Source organism: Salminus brasiliensis, chromosome 16, assembly GCF_030463535.1.
Source record: "Salminus brasiliensis chromosome 16, fSalBra1.hap2, whole genome shotgun sequence".
NCBI classification, from domain to species: domain Eukaryota; kingdom Metazoa; phylum Chordata; class Actinopteri; order Characiformes; family Bryconidae; genus Salminus; species Salminus brasiliensis.
In genome coordinates, this window is record NC_132893.1 from 1,846,153 (window position 1) to 1,872,171 (window position 26,019).

Below are 26,019 nucleotides of genomic sequence, written 5' to 3' on the forward strand. Positions count from 1 at the left end.
AACATTTAACCACATCTCAATATTAGAGTCAAAGATTTCGACATGCACAAGACAAAAAAATAGCGTCCGAGTGATTATACCTTCCAGTGAACACTGTAAGATTATCAGTGAGAAAGCTGAACAAACACTGAGGGACATGCTGCGCATCAACTCAGTGCTAAAGGATAGAGGAGAATTTTGAAAAGCGAACAAAGACGTCAACTTTGAAGAAACTATAGTGGCAGAGACTAGAAAGAACAACAGGCAATCATATGTGGAGTTCTGATTGCAAGTAGTCTAAAATGGGAGGAAGTGTACAACAAAAAACAGTACAGGCATAAACAGCGACCATAACTGCTTTGACTACACAGGAAAAGTACTGTTCCTAAGGTGCCTTTACGAGGTACATGGTCAACACAAAGCAGAAAGACTGAAATGTTCACCTTACCTCTAGTGTTGCACCTGCATCGGTGAAACTGATTATATTTGAATCATCTGGGCTCTTCCTCAAAGTGCCACCAGCAGGTAGAGTATTGTCATTGTAGGATCTGATGAATTTGAAGTCACTGGTGTGTGAGCCTGTTGTTAGGTATGCGTCATAATTGTAAGAACTGCGGAGAGTTCCTGCTCCCTCAACCTCTGCATAGTTAGGAGGGAGATATGCACTGGGAATGGCCACTGCTCCATCAAACAACAGTCTGGGCTTTCTCCTGTGACAAAACCTTATAGCCAGGATCAGGATAATAAAGGTGAGAAAGAAGGTGGACACTGAAACAAGTGCAATTATCAAATATGAAGTTAGTTTGGAGTTGCTCTCTTCATAAGTCATGTCCTTCAATTCTGGGACTTCAGCGAGGTTATCAGAAACAAGTAAATACACAGAACAGGTTGCAGAGAGAGGAGGCTGTCCATTATCCTTCACTGAAATAACGAGGTTCTGCTTCATGCTGTCAGATTCAATGACGTCCCGCTGCGCCCTGATCTCTCCACTGTGGAGACCAATGGTGAAAAGTCCTGGATCTGTACACTTGATAATGTGGTAGGACAGCCACGAATTCTGGCCAGAGTCAGCATCCACAGCAATCACCTTGGAGACCAAAGAGCCTGACAGAGCAGACTTGGGGACCATCTCAGTCATTACAGACTTTCCCTCTGGAGCAGGGTATAATATCTGTGGAGAGTTATCATTCTCATCTGTTATGAACACACTCACAGTCGTGTTGCTGCTGAGTGGAGGAGAACCGTTGTCTCTGGCTACAACCTGGACTTTGAAGCTCCTGATCTGTTCATAATCGAATGACCTCACAGCATGGATCACTCCTGTGTCTGCATTTACAGATAAATATGAGGACACTGGAACTCCGTTGACCTCACTGGGCAGCAGGGAATACACCACTGTGCCGTTCTGCCTCCAGTCTGGGTCTCTTGCAATAACAGAACATATAGAAGTGCCTGGTTTGTTATTCTCAGTTACATGTGAACTGTATAATTGCTTTTCAAATACAGGATAATTGTCATTGACATCTGAAATAGACAGGTTAATTATTTTAGATGATGAAAGTGGGGGACTGCCCTCATCAGTTGCAACAATTGTAAGACTATAATCAGTTATATGTTCACGATCTAGTGGACCAGTGGTGACAATAGAATAGAAGTTTTTTATGGATGGGTTTAATCTGAATGGAACATTTCCCTGGATTTTGCAGTGAATCTGTTGATTTTCACCAGAGTCCTTATCTTGTACATTTATGATGCCTACCTCTGTACCAGATTCTGTATTTTCAGGAACTGGGCTAGAAATAGACTGAATGACAATAACAGGTTCATTATCATTTACATCAGTGACTTCAACTATTACTTTGGCATTTGATGCCAGCCCTAGTCCATCTTTTGCTTGTATACGCAACTCATAAAATGTTTCTTCTTCATAATCAATATGTCCAATCACTTTAATTTCTCCAGTAGTCTTATCCAAAGAAAATATCCTGGAAGCTTTGTCAGGCAGTCTACTAAATTCGTATATTACCTCTCCGTTTATGCCCTCATCAATATCGTTTGCACTTACAGTAACCACAGAGGTGCCTATTCCACAGTTTTCAGGCAAACTAACCCTGTAGGTAGACTGACTAAACACTGGGACGTTATCATTAGCGTCTAGTACAGTGATATTTATAACTACAGAACCAGATCTCTGCGGTCTACCACCGTCAGTCGCAGTAAGAATTAAAGTCATGTACTGTTCCTGTTCACGGTCCAGCTCTTTATCCAGAACCAGTTCGCTGTATTTACCACCGTCAATGCTAGTTCTAATGTTTAAAGAAAAATGAGCATTCTTCTCCAGGGAATATCCTTGAACTGAGTTTGGTCCAACATCCGCATCGTGAGCCTCGCCTAAAAGAAACGAGGTCCCTTTATCCGCGGATTCTTGTATCTCAAGTTTAATCGCATCGGTGGAAAATTGAGGAGAATTGTCATTAACGTCCTCAATTTGAATCGTGACAGCGTGCAACTCCAAAGGTTTCTCCAGTACAAGACTGTATTTTAACACGCATGATGGCCTCGAACCACAAAGCTCCTCTCGGTCAACAATCTCTGCCACAATCATCTTTCCAGTGTTGTAATCAATATCCATGAAACGCTTCCCGCTACCATCTACATTCAACCGTGCTTTTCTGTCGGAAAGTCTTTTGGAATCCAATCCAAGATCTGCAGCAATGCTTCCCACGACCGACCCTCGTTTCATCTCCTCTGGTACAGAGTAGGTTAAATCGCCATGACTGCCTCGAAGCAGCGACAAAACGACAAGAAACAACAAGATGCTGCTTAATCCTGTGTCATTCATGTTTAGTACTTAGACGACAGAGTCTATCAACCCGAGGTTGCTTAAAATTCACCAAGAAATAGTCTAACGTTTAAATGCAACGACGTCCTTTGTGTTAACTGAAAATGAGAATGCGTTCCTCATGTAAAAAAAAGAAAGATTATGGGAGGACACCTTAACATGACTTGTAACGCTAGCTGAGAGCGACACTCTGAGGTTTGTGTTGGAACCGCACATCTCTGACTTCATTAAGTTTTAAAATGTTTTACACATATACAGAACGGCGCCAAATATTTAGTCAGCTGTAAAATATTAAATAGAAAAATGCTAATTTCTGCGCAGTGAGTGTTTATTTTCTCAGAATAACACAAATATTAGAACAAATATGAATATCAAAACTGCAAAAAAGTAGAAATTTTATGTCACAGAGTTCACTAAAACATTCCAAACGCTCTCCTTCTGGGAGTCTAGTATTACTTATAACTTCCACCCAACACCTGAGTCGATAAATAAGTGCTTTATGATGTTAAATCATGTGAGTTGTTTATGGACTGTGACCAATCCATGCGCTGGCTGCTGGGGCGTCCAGGATAAATCTGGAATCAGGCATTGTGCTTAATACTGTTCTTATTTCAGTTACATTGCACATGTTGTAGTGTAATCTGTAGTTTTAAACATAAACTGCACATGGAAAAATATGTTTTAAATGTAAAATAAATGTTAAATACATTGGCTGACACGATCGATTCCAGGTATTTCTCAACAACTGTTTTCTCAGTGTTTTGAAAACAACTACAAGTTACCTTTGTAAAACACGACAGGCTATCTTGCTCAAAATCTCAAAATTAAAGTAAATTATCTTGACATACCGTAAAAACGTTTAGAAAAATCAGAAAGTTAATATAAGAATAAAAAAAAACACATGACTTAAACACGACTTTAGAAAACGGAAGAATGAACAGTAATACTACTGACTGCAGTTACTACTACTACTACTACTACTACTAATAATAATAATAATAATAATAATAATAATAATAAAAATCTTATTAAATTATGTTAATGTTTTTGTTGTTGCTCAGACAGTCAGTAGTGCATATCACCCCAAAAAGCATACAAAAGAAAAAAAAATAGTACAATTGCACCACAACAGCTGTATTAAACGAAATAGAGCAACCTACCTCCAAGATTTCACTAGGATCGCAAATACTAATAATGTTTGAATCATCTGGGCTCTTCCTCAGAGTGCCACCAGCAGGAAGTGTGTTGTCGTTGTATGATCTGACAAACTTGAAGTCACTGGTGTGTGAGCCTGTTGTTAGATACGCGTCATAATTGTAAGAACTGCGGAGAGTTCCAGCTCCCTCAACCTCTGCATAGTTAGGAGGGAGATATGCGCTGGGAATGGCGACTGCTCCATCAAACAACAGTCTGGGCTTTCTTCTGTGACAAAACCTTATAGCCAGGATCAGGATAATGAATGTCAGGAAGAAGGTGGACACTGAAACAAGTGCGATGATCAAATATGATGTTAGTTTGGAGTTGCTCTCTTCATAAGTCATGTCCTTAAGTTCTGGAACTTCAGCAAGGTTATCAGAAATAAGTAAATACACAGAACAGGTTGCAGAGAGAGGAGGCTGTCCATTATCTTTCACTGATATAACGAGGTTCTGCTTCATGCTGTCAGATTCAGTGATGTCCCGCTGCGCCCTGATCTCACCACTGTGGAGACCAATGGTGAAAAGTCCTGGATCACTAGACTTGATAATGTGGTAGGACAGCCAGGAATTCTGTCCAGAGTCAGCATCCACAGCGATCACCTTGGATACCAGAGAGCCGGAAAGTGCAGCTTTAGGGACCATCTCAGTCATTAAAGACTTCCCCTCTGGAGCAGGGTATAATATCTGTGGAGAGTTATCATTCTCATCTGTTATGAACACACTCACAGTCGTGTTGCTGCTGAGTGGAGGAGAACCGTTGTCTCTGGCTACAACCTGGACTTTGAAATTTCTAAACTGTTCATAATCAAATGACCTCACAGCATGGATCACCCCTGTGTCTGCATTTACAGATAAATATGAGGACACTGGAACACCGTTGACCTCACTGGGAACCAGAGAATACAGCACGGTACCGTTTTGCCTCCAGTCTGGATCTCTTGCAGTAACAGAACAAACAGAGGTGCCGGGTTTGTTATTCTCACCAACATAAGCTTTGTATGCCTGCTCTTCAAATACAGGGAAGTTGTCGTTAACGTCTGCAACAGATAACTGTATGACCTTAGAAGAAGATAATGGTGGAGTACCTTCATCAGTGGCTGTTACTGTTATGTTGTAATCTGTTATCAGTTCTCGGTCAAGTTCGCCGGTTGTCACAATTGAAAAATAATTCTTAATTGAAGGAATTAACTTGAATGGAACATCTTGCTGAATGAAACAACGGACTTGTTTGTTTTTTCCTGTGTCTTTATCCTGGATATTAATTATGCCAACTTCGGTGCCTGGTGCTGCATTTTCAGGAACTACATTTTGAACAGATTTGAGAAATATTGCTGGTGCATTGTCATTCACATCAGCCACTTCCACGATGACGCTCGCAAATGAAGCTAACCCAGACCCATCCCTACCCAGTATACTAAGTTCATATGTCGACTCTCTCTCAAAATCCACCTGCCCGTCTAAAATAATATCTCCTGTTTTCGGATTCAATTTGAATAACCTGTTTAGCTCCTCAGATATGTGTCCAAATTCATAAGTGACTAGACCGTTCGCACCTTCGTCAGCATCTGTGGCTGTAACCGTCGCCACAACAGTGCCTGAAGCAGAATTTTCAGGTACATTTACTTTATATACCTTCTGACTAAACACTGGTACGTTATCATTAGCGTCTAGAACTGTAACTCGAATAGCTGCACTGCCAGATCTCTGTGGGCTTCCACCATCTTTGGCAATGAGTATCAGTGTCAGTTCCTGCTGTTGTTCACGATCTAGCTCTTTCTTTAACACCAATTCTCCATACATCCCCCCACCTGGTTTGGCATGGACATCAAAACTAAAGTGTTCATTATTTTGCAGGAAATAGCTTTGGACCCCATTGAGACCAATATCTGCGTCGTACGCACCATTCACAGCAAAGCGAGCACCTTTGATTGCTGATTCTGCTATCTCAAACTTGATGACATCGCTTCCAAAGGATGGGGAATTATCGTTAATGTCTTGTATCTCTATCATCACACGGTGTAGTTCTAATGGATTTTCTAGAATTATTTCATATTTTAAAAAACATACGGTCTTTGCTCCGCATATATCCTCTCTGTCAATTCTCTCTGCAACGACCAGATCACCGGAGCTCAAAACATCACAGTAAATTTTGCCATCATCGTCGACATCCAAACGTGCCTTGCGTGCCGATAACATCTTAGCGTTTAACCCGATGTCCTTGGCAATATTTCCAATCACATATCCAATTTTCGTCTCCTCAGGAACAGAATAGTTTATATCGCCATGGACGATGCGTAGAAATCCAACAAAGAACCCCAGCAGTCCAATGAGAAAAGAAGAAAGCGTCCGTCCTCTGAATTCCATTTTATATCTCTGAAATGCTTTGAAAAGTCCTCTGCGCTCGCGTCTATTTATACGAATAGCGCGATACTTTGAAAATGATTCAGTACAACCAACGATCAGCGCCAGTATTGTCGTTCTACTGATTCCACCCGCTGCCCATTTTAGTAAAATGGCCTTGTGGTAGGTGGAGAGTCATTACTTCTACCCAACGCAGGCGAGTAGCGACGCTCTGCGCATTTTTAGGAAACTGCATGGCGAATAAGGAAACCACTTAACAAGGAAACATTTGAACACTTCAATACAGCTTTGAACAATGTCTATCATTTCTCATATTTCCACACCAGTTATTGACAAATCAATTCGACACACAGAGGGACACATACGCAGGTAGAGACATTTAAATATAGTTTACAAACAAAAAAGTGCATATCTTCAGTTACATTGCCTGAAACTAATCTGCACCTACACGATTAAAAACAAGCACACTCGCAGTCTCTGGCGCTGTCCACCAAACCGTCGTGCTGAAATTGGTGTAAAAATACTTCGTAGAAGAAAGCAAAGACACAATTCAAGAAGTAAGTCAGACAGGAACCACCACGTAATAATGCAACCCAGCCTCACGATATGCTCTGAGTTATTTACGTCGTCTAAGAAAATGCCACGCTGAATCAGTGTTTAAGGTTTAAAAATACCTTACGGTCAAAAACTAGCTTAGACAGCTTATCATCGCCACATATACACTTATTTTTCTTTAAAAGATGTCTGAAGTCAGAATTCTATTGAAAACAAGGTACATTTTTGATTCTTGTAAGCAAGATTAAGCTTGTGTGTTACAAAAGTAATTTACCCTAAAACACAATCAAAGTCACAAAACAGTATTCAACTCTAGCTAAATGCTGCAGAACCTTCTAGTATATTATATTTCATATTTGCCATTAAGAGTACATAAATACCTAATAAATGGGCCACTGTGTGTAAGTCAGACTGTGACTGTGAAGGAAACTTTTGAAAATTAACACTAAACCACATCTCGATATTAGAGACAAAAATTTTGACATGCACGAGACAAAAAAATAGTGTCCGAGTGATTATACCTCCAGTGAACACTGTAAGATTATCAGTGAGAAAGCTGAACAAACACTGAGGGACATGCTGCGCATCAACTCAGTGCTAAAGGATAGAGGAGAATTTTGAAAAGCGAACAAAGAGGTCAACTTTGAAGAAGCTATAGTGGCAGAGACTAGAAGGAACAAAAGGCAATCATATGTGGAGTTCTGATTGCAAGTAGTCTTCATTGGAGGAACTGTACAACAAAAAACAATACAGGCATAGACAGCGACCATAACTGCTTTGACTACACAGGAAAAATACTGTTCCGAAGGTGCCTTTAGGAGGTACATGGTCAACACAAAGCAGAAAGACTGAAATGTTCACCTTACCGCTAGTGTTTCACCTGCATCGGTGAAACTGATTATATTTGAATCATCTGGGCTCTTCCTCAAAGTGCCACCAGCAGGTAGAGTATTGTCATTGTAGGATCTGATGAATTTGAAGTCACTGGTGTGTGAGCCTGTTGTTAGGTATGCGTCATAATTGTAAGAACTGCGAAGAGTTCCAGCTCCCTCAACCTCTGCATAGTTAGGAGGGAGATATGCACTGGGAATGGCCACTGCTCCATCAAACAACAGTCTGGGCTTTCTTCTGTGGCAAAACCTTATAGCCAGGATCAGGATAATAAACGTCAGGAAGAAGGTGGACACTGAAACAAGTGCAATTATCAAATATGAAGTGAGTTTGGAGTTGCTCTCTTCATAAGTCATGTCCTTCAATTCTGGGACTTCAGCGAGGTTATCAGAAATAAGTAAATACACAGAACAGGTTGCAGAGAGAGGAGGCTGTCCATTATCCTTCACTGAAATAACAAGGTTCTGCTTCATGCTGTCAGATTCAGTGATGTCCCGCTGCGCCCTGATCTCACCACTGTGGAGACCAATGGTGAAAAGTCCTGGATCAGTAGACTTGATAATGTGGTAGGACAGCCATGAATTCTGGCCAGAGTCAGCATCCACAGCGATCACCTTGGAGACCAAAGAGCCTGACAGAGCAGACTTGGGGACCATCTCAGTCATTACAGACTTTCCCTCTGGAGCAGGGTATAATATCTGTGGAGAGTTGTCATTCTCATCTGTTATGAACACACTCACAGTCGTGTTGCTGCTGAGTGGAGGAGAACCGTTGTCTCTGGCTACAACCTGGACTTTGAAGCTCCTGAACTGTTCATAATCAAATGACCTCACAGCATGGATCACTCCTGTGTCTGCATTTACAGATAAATAAGAGGACACTGGAACTCCGTTGACCTCACTGGGCAGCAGGGAATACACCACTGTGCCGTTCTGCCTCCAGTCTGGGTCTCTTGCAATAACAGAACATATAGAAGTGCCTGGTTTGTTATTCTCAGTTACATGTGAACTGTATAATTGCTTTTCAAATACAGGATAATTGTCATTGACATCTGAAATAGACAGGTTAATTATTTTAGATGATGAAAGTGGGGGACTGCCCTCATCAGTTGCAACAATTGTAAGACTATAATCAGTTATATGTTCACGATCTAGTGGACCAGTGGTGACAATAGAATAGAAGTTTTTTATGGATGGGTTTAATCTGAATGGAACATTTCCCTGGATTTTGCAGTGAATCTGTTGATTTTCACCAGAGTCCTTATCTTGTACATTTATGATGCCTAACTCTGTACCAGATTCTGTATTTTCAGGAACTGGGCTAGAAATAGACTGAATGACAACAACAGGTTCATTATCATTTACATCAGTGACTTCAACTATTACTTTGGCGTTTGATGCCAGCCCTAGTCCATCTTTTGCTTGTATACGCAACTCATAAAACGTTTCTTCTTCATAATCAATATGTCCAATCACTTTAATTTCTCCAGTAGTCTTATCCAAAGAAAATATCCTGGAAGCTTTGTCAGGCAGTCTACTAAATTCGTATATTACCTCTCCGTTTATGCCCTCATCAATATCGTTTGCACTTACAGTAACCACAGAGGTGCCTATTCCACAGTTTTCAGGCAAACTAACCCTGTAGGTAGACTGACTAAACACTGGGACGTTATCATTAGCGTCTAGTACAGTGATATTTATAACTACAGAACCAGATCTCTGCGGTCTACCACCGTCAGTCGCAGTAAGAATTAAAGTCATGTACTGTTCCTGTTCACGGTCCAGCTCTTTATCCAGAACCAGTTCGCTGTATTTACCACCGTCAGTGCTAGTTCTAATGTTTAAAGAAAAATGAGCATTCTTCTCCAGGGAATATCCTTGAACTGAGTTTGGTCCAACATCCGCATCGTGAGCCTCGCCTAAAAGAAACGAGGTCCCTTTAACCGCGGATTCTTGTATCTCAAGTTTAATCGCATCGGTGGAAAATTGTGGAGAATTGTCATTAACGTCCTCAATTTGAATCGTGACAGCGTGCAATTCCAAAGGTTTCTCCAGTACAAGACTGTATTTTAACACGCATGATGGCCTCGAACCACAAAGCTCCTCTCGGTCAACAATCTCTGCCACAATCATCTTTCCAGTGTTGTAATCAATATCCATGAAACGCTTCCCGCTACCATCTACATTCAACCGTGCTTTTCTGTCGGAAAGTCTTTTGGAATCCAATCCGAGATCTGCAGCAATGCTTCCCACGACCGACCCTCGTTTCATCTCCTCTGGTACAGAGTAGGTTAAATCGCCATGACTGCCTCGAAGCAGCGACAAAACGACAAGAAACAACAAGATGCTGCTTAATCCTGTGTCATTCATGTTTAGTACTTAGACGAAAGAGTCTATCAACCCGAGGTTGCGTAAAATTCACCAAGAAATAGTCTAACGTTTAAATGCAACGACGTCCTTTGTGTTAACTGAAAATGAGAATACATTCCTCATGTAAAAAAAAAAGAAAGATTATGGGAGGACACCTTAACATGACTTGTAACGCTAGCTGAGAGCGACACTCTGAGGTTTGTGTTGGAACCGCACATCTCTGACTTCATTAAGTTTTAAAATGTTTTACACATATACAGAACGGCGCCAAATATTTAGTCAGCTGTAAAATATTAAATAGAAAAATGCTAATTTCTGCGCAGTGAGTGTTTATTTTCTCAGAATAACACAAATATTAGAACAAATATAAATACCATGAGTGCAAAAAAAGTAGCGATTTAATGTCACAGAGTTCACTAAAACATTCCAAACGCTCTCCTTCTGGGAGTCTAGTATTACTTATAACTTCCACCCAACACCTGAGTCGATAAATAAGTGCTTTATGATGTTAAATCATGTGAGTTGTTTATGGACTGTGACCAATCCATGCGCTGGCTGCTGGGGCGTCCAGGATGAATCTGGAATCAGGCATTGTGCTTCATACTGTTCTTATTTCAGTTACATTGCACATGCTGTAGTGTAATCTGTAGTTTTAAACATAAACTGCACATGGAAAAATATGTTTTAAATGTAAAATAAATGTAAATACATTGGCTGACACGATCGATTCCAGGTATTTCTCAACAACTGTTTTCTCAGTGTTTTGAAAACAACTACAAGTTACCTTTGTAAAACACGACAGACTAGCTTGCTCAAAATTAGAGTAAATTATCTTGACATACCGTAAAAACGTTTAGAAAAATCAGAAAGTTATTATAAGAATAAAAAAAAACACATGACTTAAACACGACTTTAGAAAACGGAAGAATGAACAGTACTACTACTGACTGCAGTTACTACTACTACTACTACTAATAATAATAATAATAATAATAATAATAATAATAATAAAAGTCTTATTAAATTATGTTAATGTTTTTGTTGTTGCTCAGACAGTCAGTAGTGCACATCACCCCAAAAAGCATACAAAAGAAAAAAAAATAGTACAATTGCACCACAACAGCTGTATTAAACGAAATAGAGCAACCTACCTCCAAGATTTCACTAGGATCGCAAATACTAATAATGTTTGATTCATCTGGGCTCTTCCTCAGAGTGCCACCAGCAGGAAGTGTGTTGTCATTGTAGGATCTGATGAACTTGAAGTCACTGGTGTGGGAGCCTGTTGTTAGATACGCGTCATAATTGTAAGAACTGCGGAGAGTTCCAGCTCCCTCAACCTCTGCATAGTTAGGAGGGAGATATGCACTGGGAATGGCCACTGCTCCATCAAACAACAGTCTGGGCTTTCTTCTGTGACAAAACCTTATAGCCAGGATCAGGATAATAAAGGTCAGAAAGAAGGTGGACACCGAAACAAGTGCGATGATCAAATATGATGTTAGTTTGGAGTTGCTCTCTTCATAAGTCATGTCCTTAAGTTCTGGAACTTCAGCAAGGTTATCAGAAATAAGTAAATACACAGAACAGGTTGCAGAGAGAGGAGGCTGTCCATTATCTTTCACTGAAATAACGAGGTTCTGCTTCATGCTGTCAGATTCAGTGATGTCCCGCTGCGCCCTGATCTCACCACTGTGGAGACCAATGGTGAAAAGTCCTGGATCACTAGACTTGATAATGTGGTAGGACAGCCAGGAATTCTGTCCAGAGTCAGCATCCACAGCGATCACCTTGGATACCAGAGAGCCGGAAAGTGCAGCTTTAGGGACCATCTCAGTCATTAAAGACTTTCCCTCTGGAGCAGGGTATAATATCTGTGGAGAGTTATCATTCTCATCTGTTATGAACACACTCACAGTCGTGTTGCTGCTGAGTGGAGGAGAACCGTTGTCTCTGGCTACAACCTGGACTTTGAAATTTCTAAACTGTTCATAATCAAATGACCTCACAGCATGGATCACCCCTGTGTCTGCATTTACAGATAAAAATGAGGACACTGGAACACCGTTGACCTCACTGGGCACCAGAGAATACAACACGGTACCGTTTTGCCTCCAGTCTGGATCTCTTGCAGTAACAGAACAAACAGAGGTGCCGGGTTTGTTATTCTCACCAACATAAGCTTTGTATGCCTGCTCTTTAAATACAGGGACATTGTCATTGACGTCTGCAACAGACAACTGTATGACCTTAGAAGAAGATAATGGTGGAGTACCTTCATCAGTGGCTGTTACTGTTATGTTGTAATCTGTTATCAGTTCTCGGTCAAGTTCGCCGGTAGTCACAATTGAAAAATAATTCTTAATTGAAGGAATTAACTTGAATGGAACATCTTGCTGAATGAAACAACGGACTTGTTTGTTTTTTCCTGTGTCTTTATCCTGGATATTAATTATGCCAACTTCGGTGCCTGGTGCTGCATTTTCAGGAACTACATTTTGAACAGATTTGAGAAATATTGCTGGTGCATTGTCATTCACATCAGCCACTTCCACGATGACGCTCGCAAATGAAGCTAACCCAGACCCATCCCTACCCAGTATACTAAGTTCATATGTCGACTCTCTCTCAAAATCCACCTGCCCGTCTAAAATAATATCCCCTGTTTTCGGATTCAATTTGAATAATCTGTTTAGCTCCTCAGATATGTGTCCAAATTCATAAGTGACTAGACCGTTCGCACCTTCGTCAGCATCTGTGGCTGTAACCGTCGCCACAACAGTGCCTGAAGCAGAATTTTCAGGTACATTCACTTTATATACCTTCTGACTAAACACTGGTACGTTGTCATTAGCGTCTAGAACTGTAACGCGAATAGCTGCACTGCCAGATCTCTGTGGGCTTCCACCATCTTTGGCAATGAGTATCAGTGTCAGTTCCTGCTGTTGTTCACGATCTAGCTCTTTCTTTAACACCAATTCTCCATACATCCCCCCACCTGGTTTGGCATGGACATCAAAACTAAAGTGTTCATTATTTTGCAGGAAATAGCTTTGGACCCCATTTAGACCGATATCTGCATCGTAAGCACCATTAACTGCAAAACGAGCACCTTTGTCTGCCGATTCTCGAATCTCAATCTTGATGACATTGCTTGCAAATGACGGAGAATGATCGTTGATATCTTGTATCTCTATCATCACACGGTGTAGTTCTAATGGATTTTCAAGAATTATTTCATATTTAAAAAAACATGCGGTCTTTGCCCCGCAAATCTCCTCTCTGTCAATTCTCTCTGCAACGACCAGATCACCGGAGCTCAAAACATCACAGTAAATTTTGCCATCATCGTCGACATCCAAACGTGCCTTGCGTGCCGATAACATCTTAGCGTTTAACCCGATGTCCTTGGCAATATTTCCAATCACATATCCAATTTTCGTCTCCTCAGGAACAGAATAGTTTATATCGCCATGGATGATGCGTAGAAATCCAACAAAGAACCCCAGCAGTCCAATGAGAAAAGAAGAAAGCGTCCGTCCTCTGAATTCCATTTTATATCTCTGAAATGCTTTGAAAAGTCCTCTGCGCTCGCGTCTATTTATACGAACCTTGAAAGCGCGATACCTTGAAAATGATTCAGTACAACCAACGATCAGCGCCAGTATTGTCGTTCTACTGATTCCACCCGCTGCCCATTTTAGTAAAATGGCCTTGTGGTAGGTGGAGAGTCATTACTTCTACCCAACGCAGGCGAGTAGCGACGCTCTGCGCATTTTTAGGAAACTGCATGGCGAAAAAGAAAACCACTTAACAAGGAAACATTTGAACACTTCAATACAGCTTTGAACAATGTCTATAATTTCTCATATTTCCACACCAGTTATTAACAAATCAATTCGACACAGAGGGACACATACGCAGGTAGAGACATTTAAATATAGTTTACAAACAAAAAAGTGCATATCTTCAGTTACATTGTCAGAAACTAATCTGCACCTACACGATTAAAAACAAGCACACTCTCAGTCTCTGGCGCTGTCCACCAAACCGTCGTGCTGAAAATGGTGTAAAAATACTTCGTAGAAAAAAGCAAAGACACAATTCAAGAAGTAAGTCAGACAGGAACCACCACGTAATAATGCAACCCAGCCTCACGCTATGCTCAGAGATATTTCACGTCGTCTAAGAAAATGCCACGCTAAATCAGTGTTTAAGGTTAAAAATACCTTACGGTCAAAAACTTTTGGACTAGCTTAGACAGCTTATCATCGCCACATATACACTTATTTTTCTTTAAATGATGTCTGAAGTCAGAATCCTATTGAAAACAAGGTACATTTTTGATTCTTGTAAGCAAGATTAAGCTTGTGTGTTACAAAAGTAATTTACCCTAAAGCACAATCAAAGTCACAAAACAGTATTCAACTCCAGCTAAATGCTGCAGAACCTTCTAGCATATTATATATAATATTTGCCATTAAGAGTACATAAATACCTAATAAATGGGCCACTGTGTGTAAGTCAGACTGTGACTGTAAAGTAAACCTTTGAAAATTAACATTTAACCACATCTCAATATTAGAGACAAAGATTTCGACATGCACAAGACAAAAAAATAGCGTCCGAGTGATTATACCTTCCAGTGAACACTGTAAGATTATCAGTGAGAAAGCTGAACAAACACTGAGGGACATGCTGCGCATCAACTCAGTGCTAAAGGATAGAGGAGAATTTTGAAAAGCGAACAAAGACGTCAACTTTGAAGAAACTATAGTGGCAGAGACTAGAAAGAACAACAGGCAATCATATGTGGAGTTCTGATTGCAAGTAGTCTAAATGGGAGGAACTGTACAACAAAAAACAATACAGGCATAAACAGCGACCATAACTGCTTTGACTACACAGGAAAAGTACTGTTCCTAAGGTGCCTTTACGAGGTACATGGTCAACACAAAGCAGAAAGACTGAAATGTTCACCTTACCTCTAGTGTTGCACCTGCATCGGTGAAACTGATTATATTTGAATCATCTGGGCTCTTCCTCAAAGTGCCACCAGCAGGTAGAGTATTGTCATTGTAGGATCTGATGAATTTGAAGTCACTGGTGTGTGAGCCTGTTGTTAGGTATGCGTCATAATTGTAAGAACTGCGGAGAGTTCCTGCTCCCTCAACCTCTGCATAGTTAGGAGGGAGATATGCACTGGGAATGGCCACTGCTCCATCAAACAACAGTCTGGGCTTTCTCCCGTGACAAAACCTTATAGCCAGGATCAGGATAATAAAGGTGAGAAAGAAGGTGGACACTGAAACAAGTGCAATTATCAAATATGAAGTTAGTTTGGAGTTGCTCTCTTCATAAGTCATGTCCTTCAATTCTGGGACTTCAGCGAGGTTATCAGAAACAAGTAAATACACAGAACAGGTTGCAGAGAGAGGAGGCTGTCCATTATCCTTCACTGAAATAACGAGGTTCTGCTTCATGCTGTCAGATTCAATGACGTCCCGCTGCGCCCTGATCTCTCCACTGTGGAGACCAATGGTGAAAAGTCCTGGATCTGTACACTTGATAATGTGGTAGGACAGCCACGAATTCTGGCCAGAGTCAGCATCCACAGCAATCACCTTGGAGACCAAAGAGCCTGACAGAGCAGACTTGGGGACCATCTCAGTCATTACAGACTTTCCCTCTGGAGCAGGGTATAATATCTGTGGAGAGTTATCATTCTCATCTGTTATGAACACACTCACAGTCGTGTTGCTGCTGAGTGGAGGAGAACCGTTGTCTCTGGCTACAACCTGGACTTTGAAGCTCCTGATCTGTTCATAATCGAATGACCTCACAGCATGGATCACTCCTGTGTCTGCATTTACAGATAAATATGAGGACACTGGAACTCCGTTGACCTCACTGGGCAGCAGGGAATACACCACTGTGCCGTTCTGCCTCCAGTCTGGGTCTCTTGCAATAACAGAACATATAGAAGTGCCTGGTTTGTTATTCTCAGTTACATGTGAACTGTATAATTGCTTTTCAAATACAGGATAATTGTCATTGACATCTGAAATAGACAGGTTAATTATTTTAGATGATGAAAGTGGGGGACTGCCCTCATCAGTTGCAACAATTGTAAGACTATAATCAGTTATATGTTCACGATCTAGTGGACCAGTGGTGACAATAGAATAGAAGTTTTTTATGGATGGGTTTAATCTGAATGGAACATTTCCCTGGATTTTGCAGTGAATCTGTTGATTTTCACCAGAGTCCTTATCTTGTACATTTATGATGCCTACCTCTGTACCAGATTCAGTATTTTCAGGAACTGGGCTAGAAATAGACTGAATGACAATAACAGGTTCATTATCATTTACATCAGTGACTTCAACTATTACTTTGGCATTTGATGCCAGCCCTAGTCCATCTTTTGCTTGTATACGCAACTCATAAAATGTTTCTTCTTCATAATCAATATGTCCAATCACTTTAATTTCTCCAGTAGTCTTATCCAAAGAAAATATCCTGGAAGCTTTGTCAGGCAGTCTACTAAATTCGTATATTACCTCTCCGTTTATGCCCTCATCAATATCGTTTGCACTTACAGTAACCACAGAGGTGCCTATTCCACAGTTTTCAGGCAAACTAACCCTGTAGGTAGACTGACTAAACACTGGGACGTTATCATTAGCGTCTAGTACAGTGATATTTATAACTACAGAACCAGATCTCTGCGGTCTACCACCGTCAGTCGCAGTAAGAATTAAAGTCATGTACTGTTCCTGTTCACGGTCCAGCTCTTTATCCAGAACCAGTTCGCTGTATTTACCACCGTCAATGCTAGTTCTAATGTTTAAAGAAAAATGAGCATTCTTCTCCAGGGAATATCCTTGAACTGAGTTTGGTCCAACATCCGCATCGTGAGCCTCGCCTAAAAGAAACGAGGTCCCTTTATCCGCGGATTCTTGTATCTCAAGTTTAATCGCATCGGTGGAAAATTGAGGAGAATTGTCATTAACGTCCTCAATTTGAATCGTGACAGCGTGCAACTCCAAAGGTTTCTCCAGTACAAGACTGTATTTTAACACGCATGATGGCCTCGAACCACAAAGCTCCTCTCGGTCAACAATCTCTGCCACAATCATCTTTCCAGTGTTGTAATCAATATCCATGAAACGCTTCCCGCTACCATCTACATTCAACCGTGCTTTTCTGTCGGAAAGTCTTTTGGAATCCAATCCAAGATCTGCAGCAATGCTTCCCACGACCGACCCTCGTTTCATCTCCTCTGGTACAGAGTAGGTTAAATCGCCATGACTGCCTCGAAGCAGCGACAAAACGACAAGAAACAACAAGATGCTGCTTAATCCTGTGTCATTCATGTTTAGTACTTAGACGACAAAGTCTATCAACCCGAGGTTGCTTAAAATTCACCAAGAAATAGTCTAACGTTTAAATGCAACGACGTCCTTTGTGTTAACTGAAAATGAGAATGCATTCCTCATTTAAAAAAAAAAGATGGGAGGACACCTTAACATGAATTGTAACGCTAGCTGAGAGCGACACTCTGAGGTTTGTGTTGGAACCGCACATCTCTGACTTCATTAAGTTTTAAAATCTTTTACACATATACAGAACGGCGCCAAATATTTAGTCAGCTGTAAAATATTAAATAGAAAAATGCTAATTTCTGCGCAGTGAGTGTTTATTTTCTCAGAATAACACAAATATTAGAACAAATATGAATATCAAAACTGCAAAAAAGTAGAAATTTTATGTCACAGAGTTCACTAAAACATTCCAAACGCTCTCCTTCTGGGAGTCTAGTATTACTTATAACTTCCACCCAACACCTGAGTCGATAAATAAGTGCTTTATGATGTTAAATCATGTGAGTTGTTTATGGACTGTGACCAATCCATGCGCTGGCTGCTGGGGCGTCCAGGATAAATCTGGAATCAGGCATTGTGCTTAATACTGTTCTTATTTCAGTTACATTGCACATGTTGTAGTGTAATCTGTAGTTTTAAACATAAACTGCACATGGAAAAATATGTTTTAAATGTAAAATAAATGTTAAATACATTGGCTGACACGATCGATTCCAGGTATTTCTCAACAACTGTTTTCTCAGTGTTTTGAAAACAACTACAAGTTACCTTTGTAAAACACGACAGGCTATCTTGCTCAAAATCTCAAAATTAAAGTAAATTATCTTGACATACCGTAAAAACGTTTAGAAAAATCAGAAAGTTAATATAAGAATAAAAAAAAACACATGACTTAAACACGACTTTAGAAAACGGAAGAATGAACAGTACTACTACTGACTGCAGTTACTACTACTACTACTACTACTACTAATAATAATAATAATAATAATAATAATAATCTTATTAAATTATGTTAATGTTTTTGTTGTTGCTCAGACAGTCAGTAGTGCATATCACCCCAAAAAGCATACAAAAGAAAAAAAAATAGTACAATTGCACCACAACAGCTGTATTAAACGAAATAGAGCAACCTACCTCCAAGATTTCACTAGGATCGCAAATACTAATAATGTTTGAATCATCTGGGCTCTTCCTCAGAGTGCCACCAGCAGGAAGTGTGTTGTCATTGTAGGATCTGATGAACTTGAAGTCACTGGTGTGTGAGCCTGTTGTTAGATACGCGTCATAATTGTAAGAACTGCGGAGAGTTCCAGCTCCCTCAACCTCTGCATAGTTAGGAGGGAGATATGCACTGGGAATGGCGACTGCTCCATCAAACAACAGTCTGGGCTTTCTTCTGTGACAAAACCTTATAGCCAGGATCAGGATAATGAATGTCAGGAAGAAGGTGGACACTGAAACAAGTGCGATGATCAAATATGATGTTAGTTTGGAGTTGCTCTCTTCATAAGTCATGTCCTTAAGTTCTGGAACTTCAGCAAGGTTATCAGAAATAAGTAAATACACAGAACAGGTTGCAGAGAGAGGAGGCTGTCCATTATCTTTCACTGATATAACGAGGTTCTGCTTCATGCTGTCAGATTCAGTGATGTCCCGCTGCGCCCTGATCTCACCACTGTGGAGACCAATGGTGAAAAGTCCTGGATCACTAGACTTGATAATGTGGTAGGACAGCCAGGAATTCTGTCCAGAGTCAGCATCCACAGCGATCACCTTGGATACCAGAGAGCCGGAAAGTGCAGCTTTAGGGACCATCTCAGTCATTAAAGACTTCCCCTCTGGAGCAGGGTATAATATCTGTGGAGAGTTATCATTCTCATCTGTTATGAACACACTCACAGTCGTGTTGCTGCTGAGTGGAGGAGAACCGTTGTCTCTGGCTACAACCTGGACTTTGAAATTTCTAAACTGTTCATAATCAAATGACCTCACAGCATGGATCACCCCTGTGTCTGCATTTACAGATAAATATGAGGACACTGAAACACCGTTGACCTCACTGGGAACCAGAGAATACAGCACGGTACCGTTTTGCCTCCAGTCTGGATCTCTTGCAGTAACAGAACAAACAGAGGTGCCGGGTTTGTTATTCTCACCAACATAAGCTTTGTATGCCTGCTCTTCAAATACAGGGAAGTTGTCGTTAACGTCTGCAACAGATAACTGTATGACCTTAGAAGAAGATAATGGTGGAGTACCTTCATCAGTGGCTGTTACTGTTATGTTGAAATCTGTTATCAGTTCTCGGTCAAGTTCGCCGGTAGTCACAATTGAAAAATAATTCTTAATTGAAGGAATTAACTTGAATGGAACATCTTGCTGAATGAAACAACGGACTTGTTTGTTTTTTCCTGTGTCTTTATCCTGGATATTAATTATGCCAACTTCGGTGCCTGGTGCTGCATTTTCAGGAACTACATTTTGAACAGATTTGAGAAATATTGCTGGTGCATTGTCATTCACATCAGCCACTTCCACGATGACGCTCGCAAATGAAGCTAACCCAGACCCATCCCTACCCAGTATACTAAGTTCATATGTCGACTCTCTCTCAAAATCCACCTGCCCGTCTAAAATAATATCTCCTGTTTTCGGATTCAATTTGAATAACCTGTTTAGCTCCTCAGATATGTGTCCAAATTCATAAGTGACTAGACCGTTCGCACCTTCGTCAGCATCTGTGGCTGTAACCGTCGCCACAACAGTGCCTGAAGCAGAATTTTCAGGTACATTTACTTTATATACCTTCTGACTAAACACTGGTACGTTATCATTAGCGTCTAGAACTGTAACGCGAATAGCTGCACGGCCAGATCTCTGTGGGCTTCCACCATCTTTGGCAATGAGTATCAGTGTCAGTTCCTGCTGTTGTTCACGATCTAGCTCTTTCTTTAACACCAATTCTCCATACATCCCCCCACCTGGTTTGGCATGGACATCAAAACTAAAGTGTTCATTATTTTGCAGGAAATAGCTTTGGACCCCATTGAGACCAATATCTGCGTCGTACGCACCATTCACAGCAAAGCGAGCACCTTTGATTGCTGATTCTGCTATCTCAAACTTGATGACATCGCTTCCAAAGGACGGGGAATTATCGTTAATGTCTTGTATCTCTATCATCACACGGTGTAGTTCTAATGGATTTTCTAGAATTATTTCATATTTTAAAAAACATACGGTCTTTGCTCCGCATATATCCTCTCTGTCAATTCTCTCTGCAACGACCAGATCACCGGAGCTCAAAACATCACAGTAAATTTTGCCATCATCGTCGACATCCAAACGTGCCTTGCGTGCCGATAACATCTTAGCGTTTAACCCGATGTCCTTGGCAATATTTCCAATCACATATCCAATTTTCGTCTCCTCAGGAACAGAATAGTTTATATCGCCATGGACGATGCGTAGAAATCCAACAAAGAACCCCAGCAGTCCAATGAGAAAAGAAGAAAGCGTCCGTCCTCTGAATTCCATTTTATATCTCTGAAATGCTTTGAAAAGTCCTCTGCGCTCGCGTCTATTTATACGAATAGCGCGATACTTTGAAAATGATTCAGTACAACCAACGATCAGCGCCAGTATTGTCGTTCTACTGATTCCACCCGCTGCCCATTTTAGTAAAATGGCCTTGTGGTAGGTGGAGAGTCATTACTTCTACCCAACGCAGGCGAGTAGCGACGCTCTGCGCATTTTTAGGAAACTGCATGGCGAATAAGGAAACCACTTAACAAGGAAACATTTGAACACTTCAATACAGCTTTGAACAATGTCTATCATTTCTCATATTTCCACACCAGTTATTGACAAATCAATTCGACACACAGAGGGACACATACGCAGGTAGAGACATTTAAATATAGTTTACAAACAAAAAAGTGCATATCTTCAGTTACATTGCCTGAAACTAATCTGCACCTACACGATTAAAAACAAGCACACTCGCAGTCTCTGGCGCTGTCCACCAAACCGTCGTGCTGAAATTGGTGTAAAAATACTTCGTAGAAGAAAGCAAAGACACAATTCAAGAAGTAAGTCAGACAGGAACCACCACGTAATAATGCAACCCAGCCTCACGATATGCTCTGAGTTATTTACGTCGTCTAAGAAAATGCCACGCTGAATCAGTGTTTAAGGTTAAAAATACCTTACGGTCAAAAACTAGCTTAGACAGCTTATCATCGCCACATATACACTTATTTTTCTTTAAATGATGTCTGAAGTCAGAATTCTATTGAAAACAAGGTACATTTTTGATTCTTGTAAGCAAGATTAAGCTTGTGTGTTACAAAAGTAATTTACCCTAAAACACAATCAAAGTCACAAAACAGTATTCAACTCTAGCTAAATGCTGCAGAACCTTCTAGTATATTATATTTCATATTTGCCATTAAGAGTACATAAATACCTAATAAATGGGCCACTGTGTGTAAGTCAGACTGTGACTGTGAAGGAAACTTTTGAAAATTAACACTAAACCACATCTCGATATTAGAGACAAAAATTTTGACATGCACGAGACAAAAAAATAGTGTCCGAGTGATTATACCTCCAGTGAACACTGTAAGATTATCAGTGAGAAAGCTGAACAAACACTGAGGGACATGCTGCGCATCAACTCAGTGCTAAAGGATAGAGGAGAATTTTGAAAAGCGAACAAAGAGGTCAACTTTGAAGAAGCTATAGTGGCAGAGACTAGAAGGAACAAAAGGCAATCATGTGTGGAGTTCTGATTGCAAGTAGTCTTCATGGGAGGAACTGTACAACAAAAAACAATACAGGCATAAACAACGACCATAACTGCTATGACAACACAGGAAAAATACTGTTCCGAAGGTGCCTTTAGGAAGTACATGGTCAACACAAAGCAGAAAGACTGAAATGTTCACCTTACCTCTAGTGTTTCACCTGCATCGGTGAAACAGATGATATTTGAATCATCTGGGCTCTTCCTCAAAGTGCCACCAGCAGGTAGAGTATTGTCATTGTAGGATCTGATGAATTTGAAATCACTGGTGTGTGAGCCTGTTGTTAGGTATGCGTCATAATTGTAAGAACTGCGAAGAGTTCCTGCTCCCTCAACCTCTGCATAGTTAGGAGGGAGATATGCACTGGGAATGGCCACTGCTCCATCAAACAACAGTCTGGGCTTTCTCCTGTGGCAAAACCTTATAGCCAGGATCAGGATAATAAACGTCAGGAAGAAGGTGGACACTAAAACAAGTGCAATTATCAAATATGATGTTAGTTTGGAGTTGCTCTCTTCATAAGTCATGTCCTTCAATTCTGGGACTTCAGCGAGGTTATCAGAAATAAGTAAATACACAGAACAGGTTGCAGAGAGAGGAGGCTGTCCATTATCCTTCACTGAAATAACAAGGTTCTGCTTCATGCTGTCAGATTCAGTGATGTCCCGCTGCGCCCTGATCTCTCCACTGTGGAGACCAATGGTGAAAAGTCCTGGATCAGTAGACTTGATAATGTGGTAGGACAGCCACGAATTCTGGCCAGAGTCAGCATCCACAGCGATCACCTTGGAGACCAAAGAGCCTGACAGAGCAGACTTGGGGACCATCTCAGTCATTACAGATTTTCCCTCTGGAGCAGGGTATAATATCTGTGGAGAGTTATCATTCTCATCTGTTATGAACACACTCACAGTCGTGTTGCTGCTGAGTGGAGGAGAACCGTTGTCTCTGGCTACAACCTGGACTTTGAAGCTCCTGAACTGTTCATAATCGAATGACCTCACAGCATGGATCACTCCTGTGTCTGCATTTACAGATAAATATGAGGACACTGGAACTCCGTTGATCTCACTGGGCAGCAGGGAATACACCACTGTGCCGTTCTGCCTCCAGTCTGGGTCTCTTGCAATAACAGAACATATAGAAGTGCCTGGTTTGTTATTCTCAGTTACATGTGAACTGTATAATTGCTTTTCAAATACAGGATAATTGTCATTGACATCTGAAATAGACAGGTTAATTATTTTAGATGATGAAAGTGGGGGACTGCCCTCATCAGTTGCAATAATTGTAAGAATATAATCAGTTATATGTTCACGATCTAGTGGACCAGTGGTGACAATAGAATAGAAGTTTTTTATGGATGGGTTTAATCTGAATGGAACATTTCCCTGGATTTTGCAGTGAATCTGTTGATTTTCACCAGAGTCCTTATCTTGTACATTTATGATGCCTACCTCTGTACCAGATTCTGTATTTTCAGGAACTGGGCTAGAAATAGACTGAATGACAACAACAGGTTCATTATCATTTACATCAGTGACTTCAACTATTACTTTGGCATTTGATGCTAGCCCTAGTCCATCTTTTGCTTGTATACGCAACTCATAAAACGTTTCTTCTTCATAATCAATATGTCCAATCACTTTAATTTCTCCAGTAGTCTTATCCAAAGAAAATATCCTGGAAGCTTTGTCAGGCAGTCTACTAAATTCGTATATTACCTCTCCGTTTATGCCCTCATCAATATCGTTTGCACTTACAGTAACCACAGAGGTGCCTATTCCACAGTTTTCAGGCAAACTAACCCTGTAGGTAGACTGACTAAACACTGGGACGTTATCATTAGCGTCTAGTACAGTGATATTTATAACTACAGAACCAGATCTCTGCGGTCTACCACCGTCAGTCGCAGTAAGAATTAAAGTCATGTACTGTTCCTGTTCACGGTCCAGCTCTTTATCCAGAACCAGTTCGCTGTATTTACCACCGTCAATGCTAGTTCTAATGTTTAAAGAAAAATGAGCATTCTTCTCCAGGGAATATCCTTGAACTGAGTTTGGTCCAACATCCGCATCGTGAGCCTCGCCTAAAAGAAACGAGGTCCCTTTATCCGCGGATTCTCGTATCTCAAGTTTAATCGCATCGGTGGAAAATTGTGGAGAATTGTCATTAACGTCCTCAATTTGAATCGTGACAGCGTGCAACTCCAAAGGTTTCTCCAGTACAAGACTGTATTTTAACACGCATGATGGCCTCGAACCACAAAGCTCCTCTCGGTCAACAATCTCTGCCACAATCATCTTTCCAGTGTTGTAATCAATATCCATGAAACGCTTCCCGCTACCATCTACATTCAACCGTGCTTTTCTGTCGGAAAGTCTTTTGGAATCCAATCCGAGATCTGCAGCAATGCTTCCCACGACCGACCCTCGTTTCATCTCCTCTGGTACAGAGTAGGTTAAATCGCCATGACTGCCTCGAAGCAGCGACAAAACGACAAGAAACAACAAGATGCTGCTTAATCCTGTGTCATTCATGTTTAGTACTTAGACGAAAGAGTCTATCAACCCGAGGTCGCGTAAAATTCACCAAGAAATAGTCTAACGTTTAAATGCAACGACGTCCTTTGTGTTAACTGAAAATGAGAATGCATTCCTCATGTAAAAAAAAGAAAGATTATGGGAGGACACCTTAACATGACTTGTAACGCTAGCTGAGAGCGACACACTGAGGTTTGTGTTGGAACCGCACATCTCTGACTTCATTAAGTTTTAAAATGTTTTACACATATACAGAACGGTGCCAAATATTTAGTCAGCTGTAAAATATTAAATAGAAAAATGCTAATTTCTGCGCATTGAGTGTTTATTTCCTCAGAATAACACAAATATTAGAACAAATATAAATACCATGAGTGCAACAAAAGTAGCGATTTAATGTCACAGTGTTCACTAAAACATTTCAAACGCTCTCCTTCTGGGAGTCTAGTATTACTTATAACTTCCGCCCAACACCTGAGTCGATAAATAAGTGCTTTATAATGTTAAATCATGTGAGTTGTTTATGGACTGTGACCAATCCATGCGCTGGCTGCTGGGGCGTCCAGGATAAATCTGGAAGCAGGCATTGTGCATTATACTGTTTCAAAATGGTTTATTTCATATTTCAGTTAATTTGCACATGTTCTAGTGTAATCTGAAGTTTCAATCATAAACTGTACATGGAAAAATATTTTTTAAATGAGCTTGTGATGTAAAATAAATGTCAAATTCATTTGCTGACAGGATTGATTTCAGGTATTTCTCAACAACTGTTCTCAATGTTTTGAAAATAATAACACGACAGGCTAGCCTGCTCAAAATTAGAGTAAATTATCTTGACATACTGTAAAAACGTTTTGAAATTCAGAAAATTAATAAACGAATAAAAAAAAGTTTTTGTTATTGCTTAGGCCGTCAGTAGTGCACATCACATACATACAAAAAAACATAAAAAAAATATTAGTACATTTGCAACATAGCAGCTGTATGAAACGAAACACAGCAACCTACCTCCAGGATTTCACCAGGGTCGCACAGACTAATAATGTTTGTATCATCAGGGCTCTTCCTCAGAGTACCA

General features: G+C 40.6%; 4 protein-coding genes across 6 annotated transcripts in view; all 4 read right to left on the reverse strand.

Annotated features, from left to right (window-relative positions):
- The window catches only part of LOC140537170 (protocadherin gamma-C5-like), a 226,653-nt gene extending 201,614 nt beyond the window's left edge, over positions 1-25,039 (reverse strand). The window contains exon 1 of one of the 3 annotated variants that reach the window (XM_072659458.1): positions 22,542-25,039. In XM_072659458.1, the coding sequence (XP_072515559.1) occupies positions 22,542-24,935 (2,394 nt within the window). In that variant the 5' untranslated portion in view covers positions 24,936-25,039. Of the gene's footprint in view, positions 1-427; positions 2,845-22,541 lie in introns of those variants that run through there. The other 2 variants (XM_072659473.1, XM_072659457.1) reach the window with 2 other exon arrangements.
- LOC140536610 (protocadherin gamma-A11-like) lies at positions 7,794-10,438 on the reverse strand. The gene has a single exon (XM_072658523.1). It carries the CDS (start codon positions 10,194-10,196, stop codon positions 7,794-7,796), a length of 2,403 nt encoding a protein of 800 aa, XP_072514624.1. The 5' UTR covers positions 10,197-10,438.
- LOC140537190 (protocadherin gamma-A12-like) lies at positions 15,173-17,617 on the reverse strand. Its single transcript, XM_072659516.1, has one exon. It carries the CDS (start codon positions 17,573-17,575, stop codon positions 15,173-15,175), a length of 2,403 nt encoding a protein of 800 aa, XP_072515617.1. The 5' UTR covers positions 17,576-17,617.
- Positions 17,942-21,316, reverse strand: LOC140537191 (protocadherin gamma-A11-like). The gene is made up of 2 exons (XM_072659517.1): positions 18,722-21,316; positions 17,942-17,947 (listed from the first exon to the last, which is right to left on the reverse strand). Exons 1-2 carry the CDS (start codon positions 21,122-21,124, stop codon positions 17,942-17,944), a joined length of 2,409 nt encoding a protein of 802 aa, XP_072515618.1. The 5' UTR covers positions 21,125-21,316.
- Positions 25,040-26,019: the final 980 nt, after the last annotated feature.